Genomic DNA, 20,218 nt, shown 5'->3' with positions numbered 1-20,218 from the left:
GTCCTGTGTTCGACTCCTAGGTGGAATGGTCCGGGTCCTTTCTGTGTTGAGTTTGCATGTTCTCCCGTGTCTGTGTGGGTTTCCTCCGGGAGCTCCGGTTTCCTCCCACAGTCCAAAGACGTGCAAGTGAGGTGAACTGGAGATACAAAATTGTCCATGACTGTGTTTGATATTAAAAGACTTAGTAACCAGTAACTACCTGTCCTGTCATGTAATGTAACCAAAGTGTGTAAAATTCTAATTGAATAAAATAGCCAGTCGTGTATTATGTCCTAATGTCCAATCAGTGTGTGTATTGGAAATTTTGAAGGTATTGATCATCAGTCTGGATTTTTTTACTCTGTAGGTATCTGGTGAATTTGGGCTGCATTAAGCCCCTGTGTGACCTGCTGACAGTGATGGACTCTAAGATTGTGCAGGTGGCTCTCAGTGGATTGGAGAACATCCTGAGACTCGGAGAGCAGGAGGCCAAACAGAACGGCAGCGGTCTCAACCCCTACTGCAGCCTTATAGAAGAAGCCTACGGTAATACACACCTATCTGCTTTTAATGTAGTGTGGACTTATTGGACCTGATCTTTAGTATGACATGGTGCGGTTTAGAACCCAGCCATCTTTTTATGCTTTACTCTTTAGAGACCAAGATTTTGCTTTGATCTACTTTGATCTCATCTTGGTCCCCACCTTTGTCAGACCCCAGTTTCACTCTCCCTTAACCCAAGCTGGGGCAGTTGTAGCCTAGAGGTTAAGTTACTGGACTAGTAATGGTTTCTGGTTTAAGCCCCACCACTGCCAGGTTTCCACTGTTGGGCCCTTAAGCAAGGCCCTTAACCCTCAATAGCCTAGACAATATACTGCCACAGTACTGTAAGTCTGCTAAATGTCGAAAATGCGGCACAGTGGCTCAGTGGGTAACACTGTCGCCTCACAGCATGAAGGTCCTGGGTTCGATCCCCAGGTGGGGCGGTCTGAGACCTTTCTGTGTGGAGTTTGCATGTTCTCCCCATGTCCGCGTGGGTTTCCTCCGGGAGCTCCGGTTTCCTCCCACAGTCCAAAGACGTGCAAGTGAGGTGAATTGGAGACGCTAAATTGTCCAAGATTGTGTTTGATATAACCTTGTGAACTGATGAATCTTGTGTAATGAGTAACTACCGTTCCTGTCATGAATGTAACCAAAGTGTAAAACATGACGTTAAAATCCTAATAAACAAACAAACAAAATGTAGAAAATGTAAATGCTCAACTAAATGTTGACCATATATTTGAAATACTTCCATCAGGTCTGGACAAGATCGAGTTCCTTCAGAGCCACGAGAACCAGGAGATCTACCAGAAAGCTTTCGACCTCATCGAGCACTACTTCGGCGTGGAGGAGGAGGACCCCAGTCTGGCTCCGCAGGTGGACGAGAACCAGCAGCAGTACCTCTTTCCTCAGCAGGAGACTCCTATGGAGGGCTTCCAGCTTTAACACCCCTGCAGCTCTCGGTCCGCCTCCCTAAGAACATCCAGGTTTCTGCGCCCCTATGTTTACTGCAGGCTGTTTACTGTGTGCTGCTGGCAGAACTTCAACACTCAGTTCGTTCATCAAGACGTCAGGAGCTGGAGTTTTAGGGTTTTTTATTTTGTATTAATTATCCGGTTCAATAGTGCCACTTAAACATTGGCTCTTACATTGTTTTCCCTTTTTTCTCCTTATTTTTTTTGGAAAATACTATTTTGGGTGCACATTCTCAACAGTACCTGATAAACCTGATGTTTCTTCTGCTTTATGTGTTCTTAAAATAATAACGAACATTAGACGGCTGTGGTTTAAGGAATTTAACAATGTTAAAGAATTCTGGATTGCACTTGTGGGTTTGTTTTCCTTAAACATAAATAGAAATAAGATGTTCATATAGTCGGGATGGAAGTTAAATAAGCTGAATCTCTGAAGCCATGAGATGTTAGACGTTCTCTTCAGGCTGATGAGGATTCAGAGGGAGAATAATTAGTCGTGTACTGTTTGGTAGATTTGAAACGGCTCGTGATTTACAAATGAAACGGCGAGCGCGTGCGGCCGAGGGCCCGGATTTAACACAGCTTTAGCACCGCGTGTAATCAAGGCGTGATTGGTTTGGTGTCCGTGTATTTCTTAGCAACGCAGGCGTCTAATATTAGTTTAGCTTGAGCAGTTTGGGATTTGGTTTCTTTTGTGTTTGGTAGTGTAAGTAAGCTGTACAGGCGGGGTGTTGTATTGCGACACCCCTCGGTTCATGCATGTTAGCATTTTGCATGGTTTTATATTATTCTACCCACAGGCTGTGTGTTCTTTGCCAGATCCATCCTGTTTATTGGCTTTCAAAGGCTGACATTTCTTAAATAATGCATAAAACGACTTAACCACAAAAGTTTAGTATTTTTTTATATTATATTATTTCAGTATAGTTTGTTTCAATACAGCAGTAAACAGGACAACACAAGGACAAGTTTAGATGCAACGTTCATATTTCATTTCCTATCCGAGGGTCTGCTTCCACTGGGAAATGCTGGTTTTGAGTTAGGAATACGCTGGAGAGAGTGCCAACCCATCGCAGGGATTCAGCCATCCCCACTCCCCCTAAACAGACATGATGTCAACATTCAAACCCGGATCTCAGCTAGCTTAGTAGACCTGCTGCACCACCCAATACGTGTGTAAATCATAAATGAACAAAACGAGAACGTGTATAGGCAGTACATATACACTGATCAGCCATAACATTTAAACCACCTCCTTGTTTCTATACTAACTGTCCATTTTATCAGCTCCACTTACCGTATAGAAGCACTTTGTAGTTCTACAATTACTGACTGTAGTCCATCTGTTTCTCTACATACTTTTTTAACCTGCTTTCACCCTGTTCTTGAATGGTCAGGACCCCCACAGGACCACCACAGAGCAGGTATTATTTAGGTGGTGGATCATTCTCAGCACTGCAGTGACACTGACATGGTGGTGGTGTGTTAGTGTGTGTTGCGCTGGTATGAGTGGATCTGACACAGCAGCGCTGCTGGAGTTTTTAAATACCGTGTCCACTCTGACACTCCTACCTAGTGGGTCCACCTTGTAGATGTAAAGTCAGAGACGATCGCTCATCTGTTGCTGCTGTTTGAGTCGGTCATCTTCTAGACCTTCATCAGTGGTCACAGTACGCTGCCCACGGGGCGCTTTTGGCTGGATGTTTTTGGTTGGTGGACTATTCTGTCCGACAGTGACAGTGAGGTGTTTAAAAACTCCATCAGCGCTGCTGTGTCTGATCCACTCATACCAGCACAACACACACTAACACACCACCACCATGTCAGTGTCACTGCAGTGCTGAGAATGATCCAACACCTAAATAATACCTGCTCTGTGGGGGTCCTGTGTGGGTCCTGACCATTGAAGAACAGCATGAAAGAAGTCTAACAAAGCATGTAGAGAAACAGATGGACTACAGTCAGTAATTGTAGAACTACAAAGTGCTTCTATATGGTAAGTGGAGCTGATAAAATGGACAGTGAGTGTAGAAACAAGGAGGTGGTTTTAATGTTATGGCTGATCGGTGTATATATTAATATAATAAAATACATTGCTGTGCAAATGCAGTGCAGCTACAGTCAGTCCTAAGACTCCCATGGTGGACAGACCTCCGTCAGGTGAAACCCAGTCAAACGGATCCAGATCCAAGCAGGAAACTCGTGTTAATGCACAACGTAAACAGGCTCTGATGTTCAGAATTGAAATGCACTCCTTTTCACAAAAGTGCCAATCAGACCAGCGAGGCTGGTGCGTATAGAACAGGTTGATTTATTTTCCTGGGTTCTTTATTTACTTGAATGTGCACGTGTTTGTGCAGATGTTGCTGCTCTGTTTTCAATCTTCAATGAATCACAAGATGAGGTTCGGCAGCTGCCATTTGTTCAGCAACCTGGAAACTGAATTGAAGTAAATTAATAATTTATTAGGGACTAATTTACTTGTTTGGATCTTTTTTTTTCTTTTTTCTTTTTTTGCCACAATTGTGTTTTTTCATGGGAGGGGCTCGTACCGGTGCAGGTGATTCAGGAATCATAGGAGAAATGCAGTTTTTCGAAGGTGTTTCTATTTATGCACATTTATTGTTCCGACTCGGATTTTAGGGCGACCGCTTGCACGATGCGGAGAGAGTCGGGTCGGCTCTCTGAATGCTGTTTCCTTCTGATGGATGTCCTTTCCAGAAGCGAACAAATCAGGGCTACATAAATCTGTTCCATTAAAGTGAGAATATAACCCCGGGAAGGTTATGAATCGTTAACGCCGGTCCTGATTGAAATCTGACTTCCAAGAAGTGCAAAAATTGCTAAAGGCCGCACATGTACAGTCAGGCATTTCTGGTCTTCCGTCCTAGATCTTGTAGATGTTCATTTATCTTGAGACTTTCTGTCTCCACCAAATCTGAAGCCACTTTTGGCTGTTTTGTCAAAAATAAATAAAGAATATGATAAAAATTAAAACTCGTGTTTACAATGATGGAAGTTTATTAAATGGTTCCTACACTTATATTTCGTTGAGTTCTGGTGGATATTGTAAATATCCTGGTCTTGTAATTTTTTTAAATATATTTATAAATCTATTTCTTCTTTTGCCAGCCCATCTCATACTGTGACTGACTTGACTTTACCGACGGTATGAATGAGCAACATGCAGTACAGATACTTAAACAAACATGTACATTAACGTTACTGAACAAATGTTTTAAGGGCAAAATATTTGTCCAGAATGCAAATTATGTAAAAAAAAAAATCATAAATAAAACAAATATTATATGTTGCACTGTCTGTTTTCTTTCTTTCTTTTAACTAAACAAGCACACAGACACCTTCCAAAATCATGTGGAGAGCCTTCAGAGAAGAGTGGAGGCTGTTATTATTGTAAGACTAAAACGTACAACTTCGTACATCTCATCACATTTTATTCTTTTGCTTGCACTGGAACAGCAGCACTGATATAATTCCACACAGAACTCCAGAAATAGACTAAATAAAACTAATAACACCATCACACTTTGAAAACTATAAATGAAATCAAACTAACTGTAAAGAGCAGATTTATGGATGCGTTAAGAGAAGACATGAAGGTGGTTGGTGTACCGGAGCAGGATGGAGACCGGTGATCCGCTACAGTGACCCTTAATGGGAGCAGCTAAAAGAAGAAGAATCTGTAACTGTACCCATAAATGACTTTCTTATTCAACTTCTTTTTGTATCCAGTCATCTCTGTATACAGTTTGGCATGTTCTTCCTATGTTCTCAAACATTTACTTTCCACCTCCCAGAAAGCATTTGAAAGGTAAATTGACTATTTAAGTGACATGCCCAAATCTTACGGTGTTTATTTACATATGTTGGGCCCCTGAGCAAGGCCCCTAACCCTCTCGGCGCCAGTGGCGCTGTACAGTGGATGACCCTGCACTCTGACCCCAGCTTCCAAACAAGTACATCTGGATAGGCAAATAACAAATGACAAATAAAGGCATTCTATTCTATTCTATTCTATATAAACTGGTGTGTGAGGTCTACGTGTGAGTTTGTGGCCACTCAGAGCCCCTGACAGTCTAACCAGAGTGTATTCCGGGCTTGTGCCCAACTTCCAGGTGGCACAGGTTGATATAGTTAGTACATATAGATGTATGACATTTTGGTTTAAATATTATGAATGTATTCTATTCTGGTACGTCTATTCCATTGTATTAAGACTTTATTTATGTATTTATTTATTTGTGTGAGTTTTTAAACAAGACTAATGTTTTACACACTTTGGTTACATTCATGACAGAAACAGTGCTACCCACCAAACCAGCATACTACTGAGCATACGCTGTGAGTGAGTAGGTGTGTGAGTGTGTGTGTGGCTACTCCGAGATGGACTGCCGCTCTGACCAGAGTGTATTCCGGGCTTGTGCCCAACTTCCAGGTGGCACAGGTTGATATAGTTAGTAAATATGGATTTATGAAATTTGTGTTTTAATATTCTTATTAATTTATCTGTTCTGGTAGGTCTGTTCCATTGCATTAAGACTTTATTTATTTATTAGGATTTTAACGTCATGGTTTACACACTTTGGTTACATTCATGACAGGACTCGTAGTTACTCGTCACACAAGATTCATCAGTTCAAGTTTAATGTCATGGACAATTTTGTGTCTCCGATTCACCTCACTTTCACGTCTTTGTACTGTTGGAGGAAACCGGAGGTCCCGGAGGAAACCCACACAAACACAAACACGGGAGAATCCAGACCGCTCCACCTGGGAATCAAACCCAGGACCTTCTTGCTATGAGGCAACAGTGCTACCCCCGAACCAGCATAACACCTAGCTGTGGGTGAGTTGGTGCGTGAGTGTGTGGCTACCCCGAGATGGGTCTGTTCCGTCCCTGTGCCCAACCTGCAGGTGGCACAGGTTGATATAGAAGATAGAAGAAGAAATACTTTATTTGTCATGTATCCATATACAGGTGTACAGTACAATGAAATTCTTTCTTCGCATATCCCAGCTTGTTTTGGAAGCTGGGGTCAGAGCGCAGGGTCAGCCATCATACGGCACCCCTGGCACCCACCCAACAGTGGCTGCATAGCAGAGACTGGATTTGAACCGCCAATCTTCCGGTTGATAGCCCAAAGCTCTACCCACTAGGCTACCACTGTCCCTATAGTTATAGTAGTAGTAAATATAGATGAACGCCATTTTTGTCTAAATATTATTATGAAGTTATTCTTTTTCTGGAAGGTCAATTCTATTGTATTAAGACTTTAGCTTTCAAATATTTCATTCTCTAAAGTTAATGCTCCAAATCTTACATCGTTTATTTTTAAACAGTTTTCTTAAAACACCACTGTAAAATAGAAAATATATATAATCTATATTTACACCCACTTAAATGAGGAAAATATTTTTGACCTCATTTGCTGAGGGAATTGGCGCTGATTTTCCCTCCCCAACATGGCGGCGTTTTGGCGCCAGTTTTGGCGGAAACTGTGTTTTCATTCTCCAATCAGCTTTAGTTCTGTTGGTTCAGCTTCCGCTGCCAGGGCAAACACCAAACAGGACTGACTGCTAACAGCTGAATATTTTCTGGAGGAGTCGGGAATTCCGGTAACGTTTTATCACTTTTATATCGTTCTAATTAAATATGTTCTATATGTTATGCGCTAGGGTGTAGTTTTACTGTACATATGACCATAAATTTAATTTAAATTGCTTATATCTAACCTACTCAGCTAGCTAAACAAGTTAGCTTTCTTTGGGTTTGTCAGACTGGGTAACGATGTGGGCTGTGTCCCAAATACACACTGTTACCTAGTCACTACCAACTGCGTCATGCTTTGAAGTGCGAATTGGGTGCGCATTAATTCGTGGATCTATTTGTTTGCGCGCTGATGTGTTGTAGGACTTTGGGAATGATGTAAAAAGTCCTTCATTATGTTGATAGATCAAAGTCATAAAGTTACTAAGCTCCCTAACTAGTGCACTATGTAGAGTGTAGGATGTTATTTAGGACACACAGTATGTTAAACCATTTCCCTTGCTTGTAGTATTCTTAACCCTCCTATTACCTTCAAATGTACTAACATCTTCTATCCTTGGGGTCAGTTTGACCCCAGCCATTTAAACCTCCAGAAAAGGATTATAATTAAAAGTTTATGTTGCATACTTTGTTTGTTTGTTGACCACTTAAATAGCCTTAAAAAAAAACTAAAAAAACAACAACCCCCACACCCACCCCCCCTTATACATCCAGAATACCTGTTACGCGACTATGGAGAAATATGCAGATCACCATAAAATCTCATTGATTGACCTAAAATTGGAAGTAGAGATCTTTTTGGTGTTTTAATGGCTTTATATCATTGCTAAGTACATATTTTTGTCATCTGACATTAGCAGCACTAAGTCTACCCTGTTGTTCAAGTGGGGAGACAGACCATAATAACTTTTCATTTTTGGAAGGTAGTGTGTTTGCTGGTGGTTGAGGGACAAAAGAAGGGTCAACCCTGAGGGTCTCATTCTCATCAGAGGAGGATGCCTTATAATCCGGGTCCTCCTCAACATCATCCTCTGTCTCTATTCGAGGGAACCATATCTTCCTATCCCCACAGCATGGGAAATATCAAAAGTCTCGTGAGGATGATGTTTCCCCCTCCCCCATGTTGTGTGAACTATTAGTGGTTCTGGCACTACTACAGTTATGGTTATGTTAGGTTAGGGTTTAAAAGTTTTTTGAAGATTATAAAATTGCATGTCATAGTGACCTCAATATCATCCTAAACAACCACAACAAATGTGTGTAAAATGTGGATATTTCTTATGTTTTATACAGCTAAAACAACCTGGGGTCAAATTGACCCCAAAAAACACCGATGTGTACAGGACATTGAAAACATATTATCATGTTCATTTTATGTTTACCCAGTTGTCCCCATTAAGTTAGGAAAAGCCATTAAATATAAAGCAAAAAAATGATGTTAATCATTTATTTAAAGACGTTAAACATTGAATGGGGTCAAATTGACCCCGAAGGTAATAAGGTTAATGTATAAATGTATGTGATATATTTTTTATTATTTGCTTTTTTCTGGGGTAACGTCACAATAAATATGTTTTATTGTGTCTATTGCTTGCCTATAGAGTGATAATGAAAAGGCAAGACACTGAGGACCAAGTCATGGACAACAGTGGAGGCTCCAGTGCAGAGGGAACATTAGCAAGTCCCGCTTCTCCTGAGGGAACCGAGAGCCCAAAAGAAGGAGCCGCACAGGCCGACAGCGCTCCAGCTACTAAATCCAAGGCAGATGAGGCTTGTAAGTCTGCTGTGGGAGACAGTACGTTAAAATAGGTGTTGAACTGAATCCCTGTGAGGACTACGGCGTTCCTCCTCCAGCACTGGGTCGGTCCAAGCAACAAGGGAATTGCAATAGGGAATCTGAAATGACTAAATTGGAGGAAATAATAGAATAAAATGCTTTTATTTGTTATATATACATACACAGACGTACAGTACAATGAAATTCTTTCTTCACGTATCCCAGCTTGTTTAGAAGCTGGGGTCAGAGTGCACGGTCAGCCCCTTAAGCAGACAGGGTTAAGGGACTTGCTCAAGCTCTCAACCTTTCAGTTAATAGCCCAAAGGTCTACCCACTAGGCTACCACTGTCCGAAATAAGGGGAAACCACCCCCTCAAAAGTCTTGCCATCTGTGTTTGTTCTTTTAGAGTAAACAGTTAACAGTAACGCAGAAAAAAAAGCCAATCCAGGGCGCCCTGTCCATTGCAGGGCTTCAGCCACCCCCTCCAAGACATGGTTAATGATGACAGTTTAGACACCTGTCAGTGGGGGCTGGTGTAATAGACCACTGAAGTCCTGTCGTCATATCGTAGTCCACGCCATGTTGTTATGCCCATATTTGGTAACCCGGGTCTAACAGAAATTTTGGATGGGAAAAATGAATGAAGATTTCGAAAATTGCCTCTCTCGCATCCTGTAGTTATAAAAAATGTTCCAAAGCTGTTACGTTTTGTTTTATGGAGATTCTTCTGTCTATTATCACTGGATCCTCTGAATTATGAAGTCGTTAAAGAGTCAAAATATGAATATTGCTACGTTAGCTAATGCTACTGCGCACTGAATTGACGTCACTAGACTGGAAGCCTCTTCAATAACCGCACGAAGCAGCGCGATTCACCAGCGTAACAGTGCAGTGATATTCACAAGTTTTACTTTATATTTTTAGTAGCTAGCTACATTAAAGTTAAAAGCGAGGATGGTCGGGTGTTACGCCTTCGGTCGTACTCACCAAAAGCGGGCCGCTCGTTCCGTCGATTCGATTGGTGTAGTTCGGTGACGTCTAATTAATGCGCAGTAGCGTTAGCTTTCGTGTAGCATTATTAGTGTTACGATCCTTTAAAAACATCGTAATTCAGAGGATCCAGTGATGTACAAGAGAAAAATGTACACAGGACAAAACGTACAGGGTTCTGAACATGTTTATTTAGCACAGGATGCGTCAGAGCCGATTTTTTTGAAAACCCCGTTCATTTTTCCTATAGGAAATCTGATTTAGACCCGGGTCTCCAAATATGGGCATAACGAGGACTACAGAATGACGCACGACTTCAGTGGTCTATATACTGCTGCGCCATTTGGGCGACTATTCAATATGTATTTAAAGCCAAATACAAACAAACAGCTTGGGGTCAACACATTTAATTACCCAGCATATTTACTAGGCTTCATTTGTTCCCGTATCTGAGCAAGAAAGGAAAAATCATATATATATGAGTATAAACAAACCCTTAAGCAATAAATAAGCACCATGGACTTTAAGCAGTGAATTTTTACTTATCTTACTCATTCTTACTCATCCCACTCGAACATCTTTGTCCTTCACTCAGCAGCAGAAGCTGGATCTCAGTCTACATCTCGTGACATGGCCGAGGAGCTAAGCAGACAGCTGGAGGACATCCTCAACACGTACTGTCATGAGGATGCCGGTGAAGACCCGGCTGTGCCGAACGGCCAGCCAGATGGTGCTGAGGTCAACGGGCTGGTGAAGAGGGAGGACAGCAAGTCTGAAGATGCCAGATTAAACGGCAACGGTAGCACAGAGAAAGACCAGAAGAAGCAGCAGGAGAAGAAGAAAGTTAAAGGGCTTGGTGAGTGGATTCATCGTTGTCTGTGCAGCATCGGTGATGTATGTAAAATGTTGGATATATACACTGATGAGCCAAAACACAAACACACTCATAATATGCTGTCAGATTAGCTCTGAACTGCCCAGACATGGACTTCACAAGACCATGAGACAAAAGTGGATTCAGCGTACCACTCTTAACGCTTTCCAGCTCAGCTGTTAAAGTACTTCACTAGTAATCAGTAGGTTGCCAGTTCAAGCCTCACCACCATTACGTTGCTAATATTGAGTCTCATGATCAAGGCCCTTAACCCCTTAAGTCACTCTGGATAAAAGCGTCTGCTAAATGCTGCCAGTGTAAATGTCATGGCGATATTCGTAACTATTTGTGGGGCAGGGGGGCTCAGCGGTTAAGATACAGGACTAGTAATAGTAAGGTTGCAAGTTCAAGCCCCACATCTGCCAGCTTTCTACTGTTGGACCCTTGAGCGAGCACTTAACCCTCAATATAACCCAAGCTGTAGCCTGTTGGTTAAGGCACAGGACTAGTAATCCGATAATCCGAAGGTTGCTGGTTCAAGCCCCACCACTGCTAGGTTGCTGCTGTTGGGCCCTTGAGCAAGGCTCTTAACTAGGGATGTAACGATTCACCACAAGACGGTTCATAACCGATTCAAATCGATTTGACATGTAAATGAATCGATATTCACTGTAAACAGCAGAGGGCGCTGGCGCTATTCACCTCGCCTGGTTGACGTCACTGGCACTATATATCTGGTTGCCAAATTTGGGTTTTTCAGCCAAATTAGGCTTAATTCAAAATTGTTTTGCATAGTTTGTACCTACCTCAGAAATAAAAGGACATTTATTATTTAGATAAATAAAAGATAAGCACAAATACAGTATTTTATTTTATTTTTTTAAGAGAAATAATAAAAGGAAACTGTCATCATTTGTCTTCAATTTCAGTTTAAAAAATCGGGAAAAAATCGTATCGTGAACCCAGTATCGTGAATCAAATCGCATCGTGGGTAGAGTGTATCGTTACATCCCTACCCTTAACCCTCAGTTGCTCAGACTGTATACTGTAACTGTAATGTAAGTCGCTTTGGATAAAGGCGTCTGCTAAATGCCGAAAATGTAAAATGTCCATCGCTTTGATGTCCAGTTCCAATGCCTGTGATTTAACTGTAGGTGCTTTTGGCAGTGGACAATTATTATGGGCTTGTTGACTGTCTCGAGGCATATGGTTAGATTGTGACTTATTTACCCTACCATCAGGGTTAAAATGATCCTACAATTAATCTGAGCCACAGTGGCTCCTCTGTTGGTCCATACCAGACCCTATCTCCTATCGTCTTTGCTGCCCAACAAGCTGTCAGCAGTTGGCCTCTCCCTCCTTGGACCACTGTCACTGGCTACTCAGTAAGGCTGCCTAGAATACTTAGTTGTCTGGCTGCAATGATCTGGCCCCTGTCTTTAATTCATTGCCAACAATATTAAAACATTATACGATTGTCGGATCATTGTTTTGCGAGTGTTTATTCCTGCTAATGACTCAATAATATGGCAAACATTGATTTCTGCCCTGATTGATTGTTTGTTTTTATACAGGGAAGGAAATAACACTTCTCATGCAGACTCTGAATACGCTGAGCACCCCAGAGGAAAAACTAGCTGGCCTGTGCAAGAAGTACGCCGAGCTGGTACGTTTCTACCCGTCTTTTAATTCCAAATAACGATGCTGCTCTCACTTGAGTTGAAATCATTCAAGGATGAAAACAATGGCAGCCTAACGAGCCAGTCCAAGACCTGATTTGAGAAGGAAAGGGTCCTAAAATTCATTGAGACTTCATAGCGGACAGGTGAAAAGCTCGGTCGGCAACTGTGGACCCTTTTTAAAATGTAAAAATAATTAAATGTGACATTTTACTTATCATATTACATTATATTGTGTATTTGTCTTCAATAGTGATCCAGGCTGCACGTGTCACATGTGATAGCTTTTATTTTACCCTATATGTGTGCTTGTTCTAGAGATATTTGTAATTACAATAAAGATTAGGTTCCTTTAATGGTTGTTGGGCTGCTAGTTAACTTGATGATGTGATGTTTAGCTTGAGGAGCACCGTAACTCTCAGAAGCAGATGCAAGCCCTGCAGAAGAAGCAGGCCCAGCTGATTCAGGAGAAGGACCAGCTGAGAAACGAGCACAGCAAAGCCATCCTGGCACGCAGCAAGCTGGAGAGCCTGTGCCGTGAGCTGCAGAGACACAACCGCACGCTCAAGGTCCACGCCCGCACCCACACGCACGTTAGAAACGTAGTACCCGTTGTTCTTTACGATGTTCACGTGTTATCCTTTGGCCTGACAGGAGGAGGGGGTGCAGCGTGCTCGGCAGGAGGAGGAAAAGAGGAAGGAGGTGACGTCCCACTTTCAGCTGACGCTGAACGACATCCAGGCGCAGATGGAGCAGCACAACGAGCGCAACGGCAATTTACGGCAGGAGAACGTGGAACTGGCCGAGAAGCTCAAGAAGCTCATCGAGCAGTACGAGCTACGGGAGGAGGTGAGCACTGGATCATGAACGAAGAGGAAATAGAGTAGAAGTCTGGTAAAAGTAAACGTTGAGTCGTGTCTGTCTTTTTTTTCTAGCACATAGACAAAGTGTTTAAGCACAAAGACCTGCAGCAGCAGCTGGTGGATGCAAAGCTTCATCAGGCTCAGGCTCTGCTGAAGGACTCCGAGGATCGACACCAGAAAGAGAAAGAGTTTGTGAGTTTTTCATTCTACTTTAATTGTGTGTGTATGGTGTGTAATATGTGTATGATGTATGTGTGTATGTGTGATGTATGGTGTATGATGTGTGTGTGATGTGAGTGTGTATGATGTATTGTGTGTGTGATGTATGGTGTGTGATGTATGGTGTGTGATGTATTGTGTGTGATGTATTGTGTGTGTGTGTGTGATGTATGGTGTGTGTGTGTGATGTATGGTGTGTGATGTATGGTGTGTGATGTATGGTGTGTGTGATGTATGGTGTGTGATGTATGGTGTGTGATGTATTGTGTGTGTGTGTGTGTGTGTGTGTGTGTGATGTATGGTGTGTGATGTATTGTGTGTGTGTGTGTGTGATGTATGGTGTGTGATGTATGGTGTGTGATGTATGGTGTGTGATGTATGGTGTGTGTGATGTATGGTGTGTGATGTATGGTGTGTGATGTATTGTGTGTGTGTGTGTGTGTGTGTGTGTGATGTATGGTGTGTGATGTATTGTGTGTGTGTGTGTGTGATGTATGGTGTGTGATGTATTGTGTGTGTGTGTGTGTGTGTGTGTGTGATGTATTGTGTGTGTGTGTGTGTGTGTGATGTATTGTGTGTGTGTGATGTATGGTGTGTGATGTATTGTGTGTGTGTGTGTGTGATGTATGGTGTGTGTGTGTGTGATGTATGGTGTGTGATGTATGGTGTGTGATGTATGGTGTGTGATGTATGGTGTGTGATGTATGGTGTGTGTGTGATGTATGATGTGTGTGTGTGTGTGTGTGATGTATTGTGTGTGTGTGTGATGTATTGTGTGTGTGTGTGATGTATGGTGTGTGATGTATTGTGTGTGTGTGTGTGTGTGATGTATGGTGTGTGATGTATGGTGTGTGATGTATTGTGTGTGATGTATTGTGTGTGTGTGTGTGTGTGTGTGTGATGTATGGTGTGTGATGTATGGTGTGTGATGTATGGTGTATGTGTGATGTATGGTGTATGTGTGATGTATGGTGTGTGTGTGTGTGTGTGTGTGTGTGTGTGTGTGTGAGAGATGTATGGTGTGTGATGTGTGTGTATAATGTGTGTGTATGCTATATGGTGTTTGGTGTGTGTATGATGTATGGTGTGTGTGTGTATGATGTATGGTGTGTGTGTGATGTATGGTGTGTGTGTGTGATGTATGGTGTGTGTGTGTGTGTGATGTATGGTGTGAGTGTGATGTATGGTGTGAGTGTGAGATGTATGGTGTGTGTATGATGTATGGTGTGTGTGATGTATGGTGTGTGTGTGAGTGTGAGATGTATGGTGTGTGTGTGATGTATGGTGTGTGTGTGATGTATGGTGTGTGTGTGATGTATGGTGTGAGATGTATGATGTATGGTGTGTGTGTGAGTGTGAGATGTATGGTGTATGATGTGTGTGTATGATGTGTGTGTATGCTATATGGTGTTTGGTGTGTGTATGATGTGTGTGTATGCTATATGGTGTTTGGTGTGTGTATGATGTATGGTGTGTGTGATGTATGGTGTGAGTGTGAGATGTATGGTGTATGATGTGTGTGTATGATGTGTGTGTATGCTATATGGTGTTTGGTGTGTGTATGATGTGTGTGTATGATGTGTGTGTATGCTATATGGTGTTTGGTGTGTGTATGATGTATGGTGTGTGTGTGTATGATGTATGGTGTGTGTGTGTGTGTATGATGTATGGTGTGTGTATGATGTATGGTGTGTGTATGATGTATGGTGTGTGTGTGATGTATGGTGTATGATGTGTGTGTATGGTGTATGATGTGTGTGTATGGTGTATGATGTGTGTGTATGGTGTATGATGTGTGTGTATGGTGTATGATGTGTGTGTATGGTGTATGATGTGTGTGTATGGTGTATGATGTGTGTGTATGGTGTATGGTGTGTGAGAGATGTATGGTGTATGATGTGTGTGTGTATGGTGTATGATGTGTGTGTGTATGGTGTATGATGTGTGTGTGTATGGTGTATGATGTGTGTGTGTATGGTGTATGATGTGTGTGTATGGTGTATGATGTGTGTGTATGGTGTATGGTGTGTGTGTATGATGTATGGTGTGTGTATGATGTATGGTGTGTGTGTGTGTGTGTGTGTGTGTGTGTATGTATGATGTATGGTGTGTGTGTGTGTGTATGATGTATGGTGTGTGTATGATGTATGGTGTGTGTATGATGTATGGTGTGTGATGTGTGTGTATGGTGTATGATGTGTGTGTATGGTGTATGATGTGTGTGTATGGTGTATGGTGTGTGGGTGTGTGTATGATGTATGGTGTGTGTGTATGATGTATGGTGTGTGTGTGTATGATGTATGGTGTGTGTGTGTGTGTATGATGTATGGTGTGTGTATGATGTATGGTGTGTGTATGATGTATGGTGTGTGATGTGTGTGTATGGTGTATGATGTGTGTGTATGGTGTATGATGTGTGTGTATGGTGTATGGTGTGTGTGTGTGTAGGTGTCTATGGTGTGTGTGTAGGTGTGTATGGTGTGTGCACTGACAGTGTATGGTGTGTGTGCTGATGGTGTGTGTATGGTGTGTGCAGGTGTGTATGGTGTGTGCACTGACAGTGTATGGTGTGTGTGCTGATGGTGTGTGTATGGTGTGTGTGCTGATGGTGTGTGTATGGTGTGTAGAGGTCTTCTGGGTCTGAGTTGTAGGCAGGGTTTTATCAGGCAGGTGGGCATAATGTTTTGTAGTATGCGAGAAAAAAAAAAAAAAGAAAAAAAAAGAGCAATAAGAAGAATTGGAACCTTGACTCATTTTTCTTCCTCTCTGCACAGCTACTGAAAGAGGCGGTGGAAGCACAGAGGATGTATGAACTCATGAAGCAGCAGGAAGTTCATCTAAAACAACAGGTACGGATCTTATACGGCTCTTAAACCCCACAGCAGAGCTTGTTAGCTTCACCTCTTAGTTCACGTCATGCTTGTAAATGTTAAATGAAGCTCAGATTTCTAATTAAACTTGATTTTTTCTCTTTTCTGCCTGTTAGTTGTCTTTATACACAGAGAAGTTTGAAGAGTTTCAGAACACGCTGTCCAAAAGCAACGAGGTGTTCACGACCTTTAAACAGGAGATGGAGAAGGTAATATAATGAATGTTTATAGACGTGTTATGTTCTTCATTCGTTGACATTCCATCCAGTTTGTCTCCTAAATTAGGCTGCAGTATGTATTTTTAAAGACCAAAAAATGGATTACTAGAGAAACCTAAAATTGATATTCTACCTGTTTTGTGGCATATACACTCCTGGGCAAAACAGTGGGCCATCCCAGAATTCCTTTTATTGGTCCTAACAACAGATTATTGGTCAGATAGTGAGCAGGAAGTAAAAACATAATACTCCTGAGACTGCTGCCTCCATTTGCTCATCATTTATTGACAAATTCATGAAAGATTGACATGTTTTTATATATATATATATATAAATCTCTAACACATCTGGTGGTTCATTTTTTTCTAAAGCATCTTCTGGCTTGTTTTTGGATCGGTGCAATTTTGCGTTCTGCACATTTTTTGGTCCAGGAGTGAATACAAATGCTAAGCAGGACCATCTAACCTCAATTGTCTTCTGCTGCTGTTAGATCCCTGATTGCAGTTGATGTGGGTATATTGCTGCTCACGCCTCCTCCGACCCCGGTGCAGGCTTCAGTGGAACCCTTTTTCACCCGTGCACTCTGCACAGGTGCTTCTATCTGCCAATCAGGGTCCTTACACAGCGTTTGAAGACCCCACCCACACATTCCGATCATCCCTCCCTGCAGGCACTGCCAATTATTGCCCGCTAGATGGCGCCCAGCCGACCGGTGTCAACGTCGAGGAGTTCAGAATCTCAGCGCTGGTGTGCTAGTGGACTTTACTGAATGATTTTGATTCACTTGTTCCCCAAAATGAAATTGGTCTTGCAGATAAATACAAGTCAGATCCAAATGATCACCTAATTACTGTATTTGATGAATCTATTGAGTGGTCTTTTTTAGGATGGCACTGCTAGTATTTTACAGGGTATATGGTTGCCCTTAAATGTAATCTGTCCTAATTTGTGTTTGTCATCTTGTAGATGACAAAGAAGATTAAGAAGCTGGAGAAGGAGACGACTATGTACAGATCCCGATGGGAGAGCAGTAACAAAGCCCTGCTGGAGATGGCAGAAGAGGTCAAATGATTAGTTTTATATTTATTAATTAATTATGTTTTTAAATTGCTTGGCTATGCATGTACTGTCCCTGATGCTTTACTCCCAATAACTCTTACTGCATTCCCCACACACTCTAAAATGCATTTAGTGTAACAAAAAACCCTTTTTTTAAATTGGTTTCACAGAAAACTCTTCGTGATAAGGAGCTGGAGGGCTTGCAGGTGAAGGTTCAGAGGCTGGAGAAGCTGTGTCGCGCCCTGCAGATCGAACGCAACGAGCTGAGCAAGAAGGTTCAGGACCTCAGCAGCGCGGTGGACGGACGGAGCTCAGAAGCCGAGACCGAGTCCCAACAAGACTCAGCGGAGGGTAGCCCCGTCCACCGGAACAGCCCCGATTCAGAGACTCTGACCGCTCCTCAATCTCAGGCGTGTCACTGCAGCGCGCCGGTGGAGGCCGAGTCTCAGGGGGAGGCGTGTTCAGCCCAGGACTGAGGTAACACCTCGGCCCCCCCACGTCAACGAAATCCCCTCACAATCTCCCCCCAGCTCTCCCTCTCCGAGCAGGATCCTGAATTTCTGAGGCGTTCCGTTTTGTCAGGGAAGATTGTGCCTTCAAGATGCTGCGATGTTTGTTGTTTTTGTTTTACTTTCAGTTTCTGTTTGTGTGAAAAAGCTCTCGGCTTATTACTGTACCGCTGCTGGAACGTAAAAACCCAAGTGCTGCGGTTTAGTCCCTAGCTCTGGTTTAGTCTTTTGAGCTTGGATAATTGATATAAAACCCAGACAAGTAACCAGATCATTCATGTACATTCGATTTTTATTAAACCACTTTTTTTTGTTAACTAAAATGAAAGGTGGGCGGAGCATAATAGACTGCGCCACCTGGATTGTGCATATAAACATTCCATATTCCATAAGGTGCCCTAAACCAGATTGGCAAACGTGTGTGACGTGATTTAAGAACAGGCTGTAGTTTGAGGTGTGTGTATCTATGGGAAAGGTTTAGGTTGGGTGCGTTGGCCCTCTAGTTTCAGTGCAAAAACACCCAAAATATTCATTCTATAGTATTTTAATGGTTTCTGCAGTTCTTCGTTTGGTGCTTTTTGGTCTTTTATACGTTTGTGGGTTTTGCTGGGTCAAAAGTATACAAACAGCGGCTTAGATTATTTATCCGGTCATTAGAAAGTTTTATCAGGGCATCAAACTTTGTAGCATGGCTTTTTAAGTCCACACTAGTGAGAGAGGCAGATTTCAATTGCTGATTTTGCTGTGCCCATATAAATAGGGCTAGTTTGTACATCAAACGGTGGTCGCCTGCTATGGTTGGAAAGAAATCCCAACTGTCACCACATGCTGAGTGATAATTCGTCAGGGTAGCTAGCAGCGGAAGACAAAATTGAGTGTGCTAAATCGGGAGGAAAATGCATAAAAAATAATAATAAAAACTATTGTATGGAGCTGAGGGGGAAAAATGTATCAGGACATTCGTAGATCCGTAAATATCATGGCTGCATGTTTGATCCTGTTAGCGTTTCTCATTAAAACAGAATTTGTGTAGTTTCATTTTCAGTTGGTTGATCCTGGGCCTAAAAACAACAGAGTTGATCTCACCAGAAATGGCTTTGGTTTTTGTTTCCTTTCATCAGCAGGGCGTTGGGTAGTGAGTTTGGTAAGCTGCGTTCTCGAAAACATTCCCAAAAGACGGCGTGCGCTTCAGGAGGTTGTGACCACTGGCTTTTACTTTCATTTATCTTTGTTTAATCATGCATATCCTCATAATGGACCATGATGTTGCTAAAAGCTGTACTGTGTCCTAACATGATTGTATAAAGGAAGCTAAATATAACATTGCGAAATATTTAATTTTCTACACATATCCAGTTTGCTGTGTTAAATAAAGAGATATTAAAATGATAAACTATGCAATTCTAGTGCCGTTCATATTTGTCATTATGAAAAAATCTACATGTATGCATTATAATTTACATAATGTTTCATTTACGATACGTTTCTTTTTAACCTTAATCATTAACCTGAACACTAAATTTCTTTCATTTTTTTTTAAATTCTGAAATTACAATTTGCAGCAATGTTCTGGGTTTGTTACTATTATTATTATTTTCATTATTATTTATTTCACACAATAACTGCACCTCTGCTTTCACCTGCTCCCACAGCTCACTTCCTCCGGACACAGCCACTGTTATTAACGGTACCAAAGATCTTTCTGTTGCTATTATTTTCCCCCCCATTCTGTAAACTCTAGTTTCACATTAAAGAAATTTAACTGAACTGACTTGGTGTCTGAATTTTTACTACAAACATGTTTAATATCAGAATCTGAAAATTTAAGACTGCAGGTTTGTTCTATGCCCTGTGTGTGGGTGGGTGTTTTAGCATGAGGCTTTATGAATAAGTGAAAATACAGATGTACAATGATAACTGAAAGTGCTACAGTTGTAGTCAAAAGTTCATATGGGCATGTATACCATAGCAGTCTCATAATATAATGATGCTTTTCATATTCAGTTGGATTCTGCAACTCTTCTTTTCCTGAATAGTAATTACTAAATAATTGGACACCCCCCCCCCCCCCCCTTCCCCCAAAAAAATAAAAAT

General features: G+C 41.9%; 2 protein-coding genes across 4 annotated transcripts in view; both read left to right on the top strand.

Moving 5' to 3' along the window:
- The window catches only part of kpna6 (karyopherin alpha 6 (importin alpha 7)), a 14,319-nt gene extending 11,576 nt beyond the window's left edge, over positions 1-2,743 (top strand). For both annotated transcript variants that reach the window (XM_063010072.1, XM_063010080.1), the window contains exons 13-14: positions 347-525; positions 1,280-2,743. In XM_063010072.1, coding sequence (XP_062866142.1) covers positions 347-525; positions 1,280-1,467 — 367 coding nt within the window. In that variant the 3' untranslated portion in view covers positions 1,468-2,743. The remainder of the gene's footprint in view (positions 1-346; positions 526-1,279) is intronic.
- Positions 2,744-7,055: 4,312 nt separating this feature from the next.
- On the top strand, positions 7,056-19,891 carry txlna (taxilin alpha). Of its 2 annotated transcripts, none has more exons than XM_063010098.1 (11): positions 7,056-7,133; positions 8,667-8,839; positions 10,432-10,689; positions 12,282-12,373; positions 12,785-12,955; positions 13,041-13,235; positions 13,322-13,441; positions 16,243-16,317; positions 16,455-16,547; positions 17,523-17,618; positions 17,786-19,891. In XM_063010098.1, the coding sequence occupies exons 2-11, from the start codon at positions 8,674-8,676 to the stop codon at positions 18,089-18,091; spliced, it is 1,572 nt and encodes a 523-aa protein (XP_062866168.1). In that variant the 5' UTR covers positions 7,056-7,133; positions 8,667-8,673; the 3' UTR covers positions 18,092-19,891. The 2 variants fall into 2 exon arrangements, with proteins under 2 accessions (XP_062866168.1, XP_062866161.1); XM_063010091.1 differs by having other exon boundaries at positions 10,429-10,689.
- Positions 19,892-20,218: the final 327 nt, after the last annotated feature.

The sequence above is a fragment of the Trichomycterus rosablanca genome, chromosome 2, assembly GCF_030014385.1.
Source record: "Trichomycterus rosablanca isolate fTriRos1 chromosome 2, fTriRos1.hap1, whole genome shotgun sequence".
Lineage (NCBI taxonomy): Eukaryota > Metazoa > Chordata > Actinopteri > Siluriformes > Trichomycteridae > Trichomycterus > Trichomycterus rosablanca.
Note: the sequence above shows the minus strand (reverse complement) of the source record. Positions and strands in the feature narration are given on the sequence as shown.

Bases quoted from the DNA above. Each gene is read 5' to 3' on its own strand.
- txlna (XM_063010091.1), top strand. From the start codon at position 8,674: ATGAAAAGGCAAGACACTGAGGACCAAGTCATGGACAACAGTGGAGGC. The intron at 10,690-12,281 runs GTGAGTGGATTC...GTTTTTATACAG, and splicing joins GAAGAAAGTTAAAGGGCTTG to GGAAGGAAATAACACTTCTC. The intron at 12,956-13,040 runs GTCCACGCCCGC...TTGGCCTGACAG, and splicing joins GACACAACCGCACGCTCAAG to GAGGAGGGGGTGCAGCGTGC.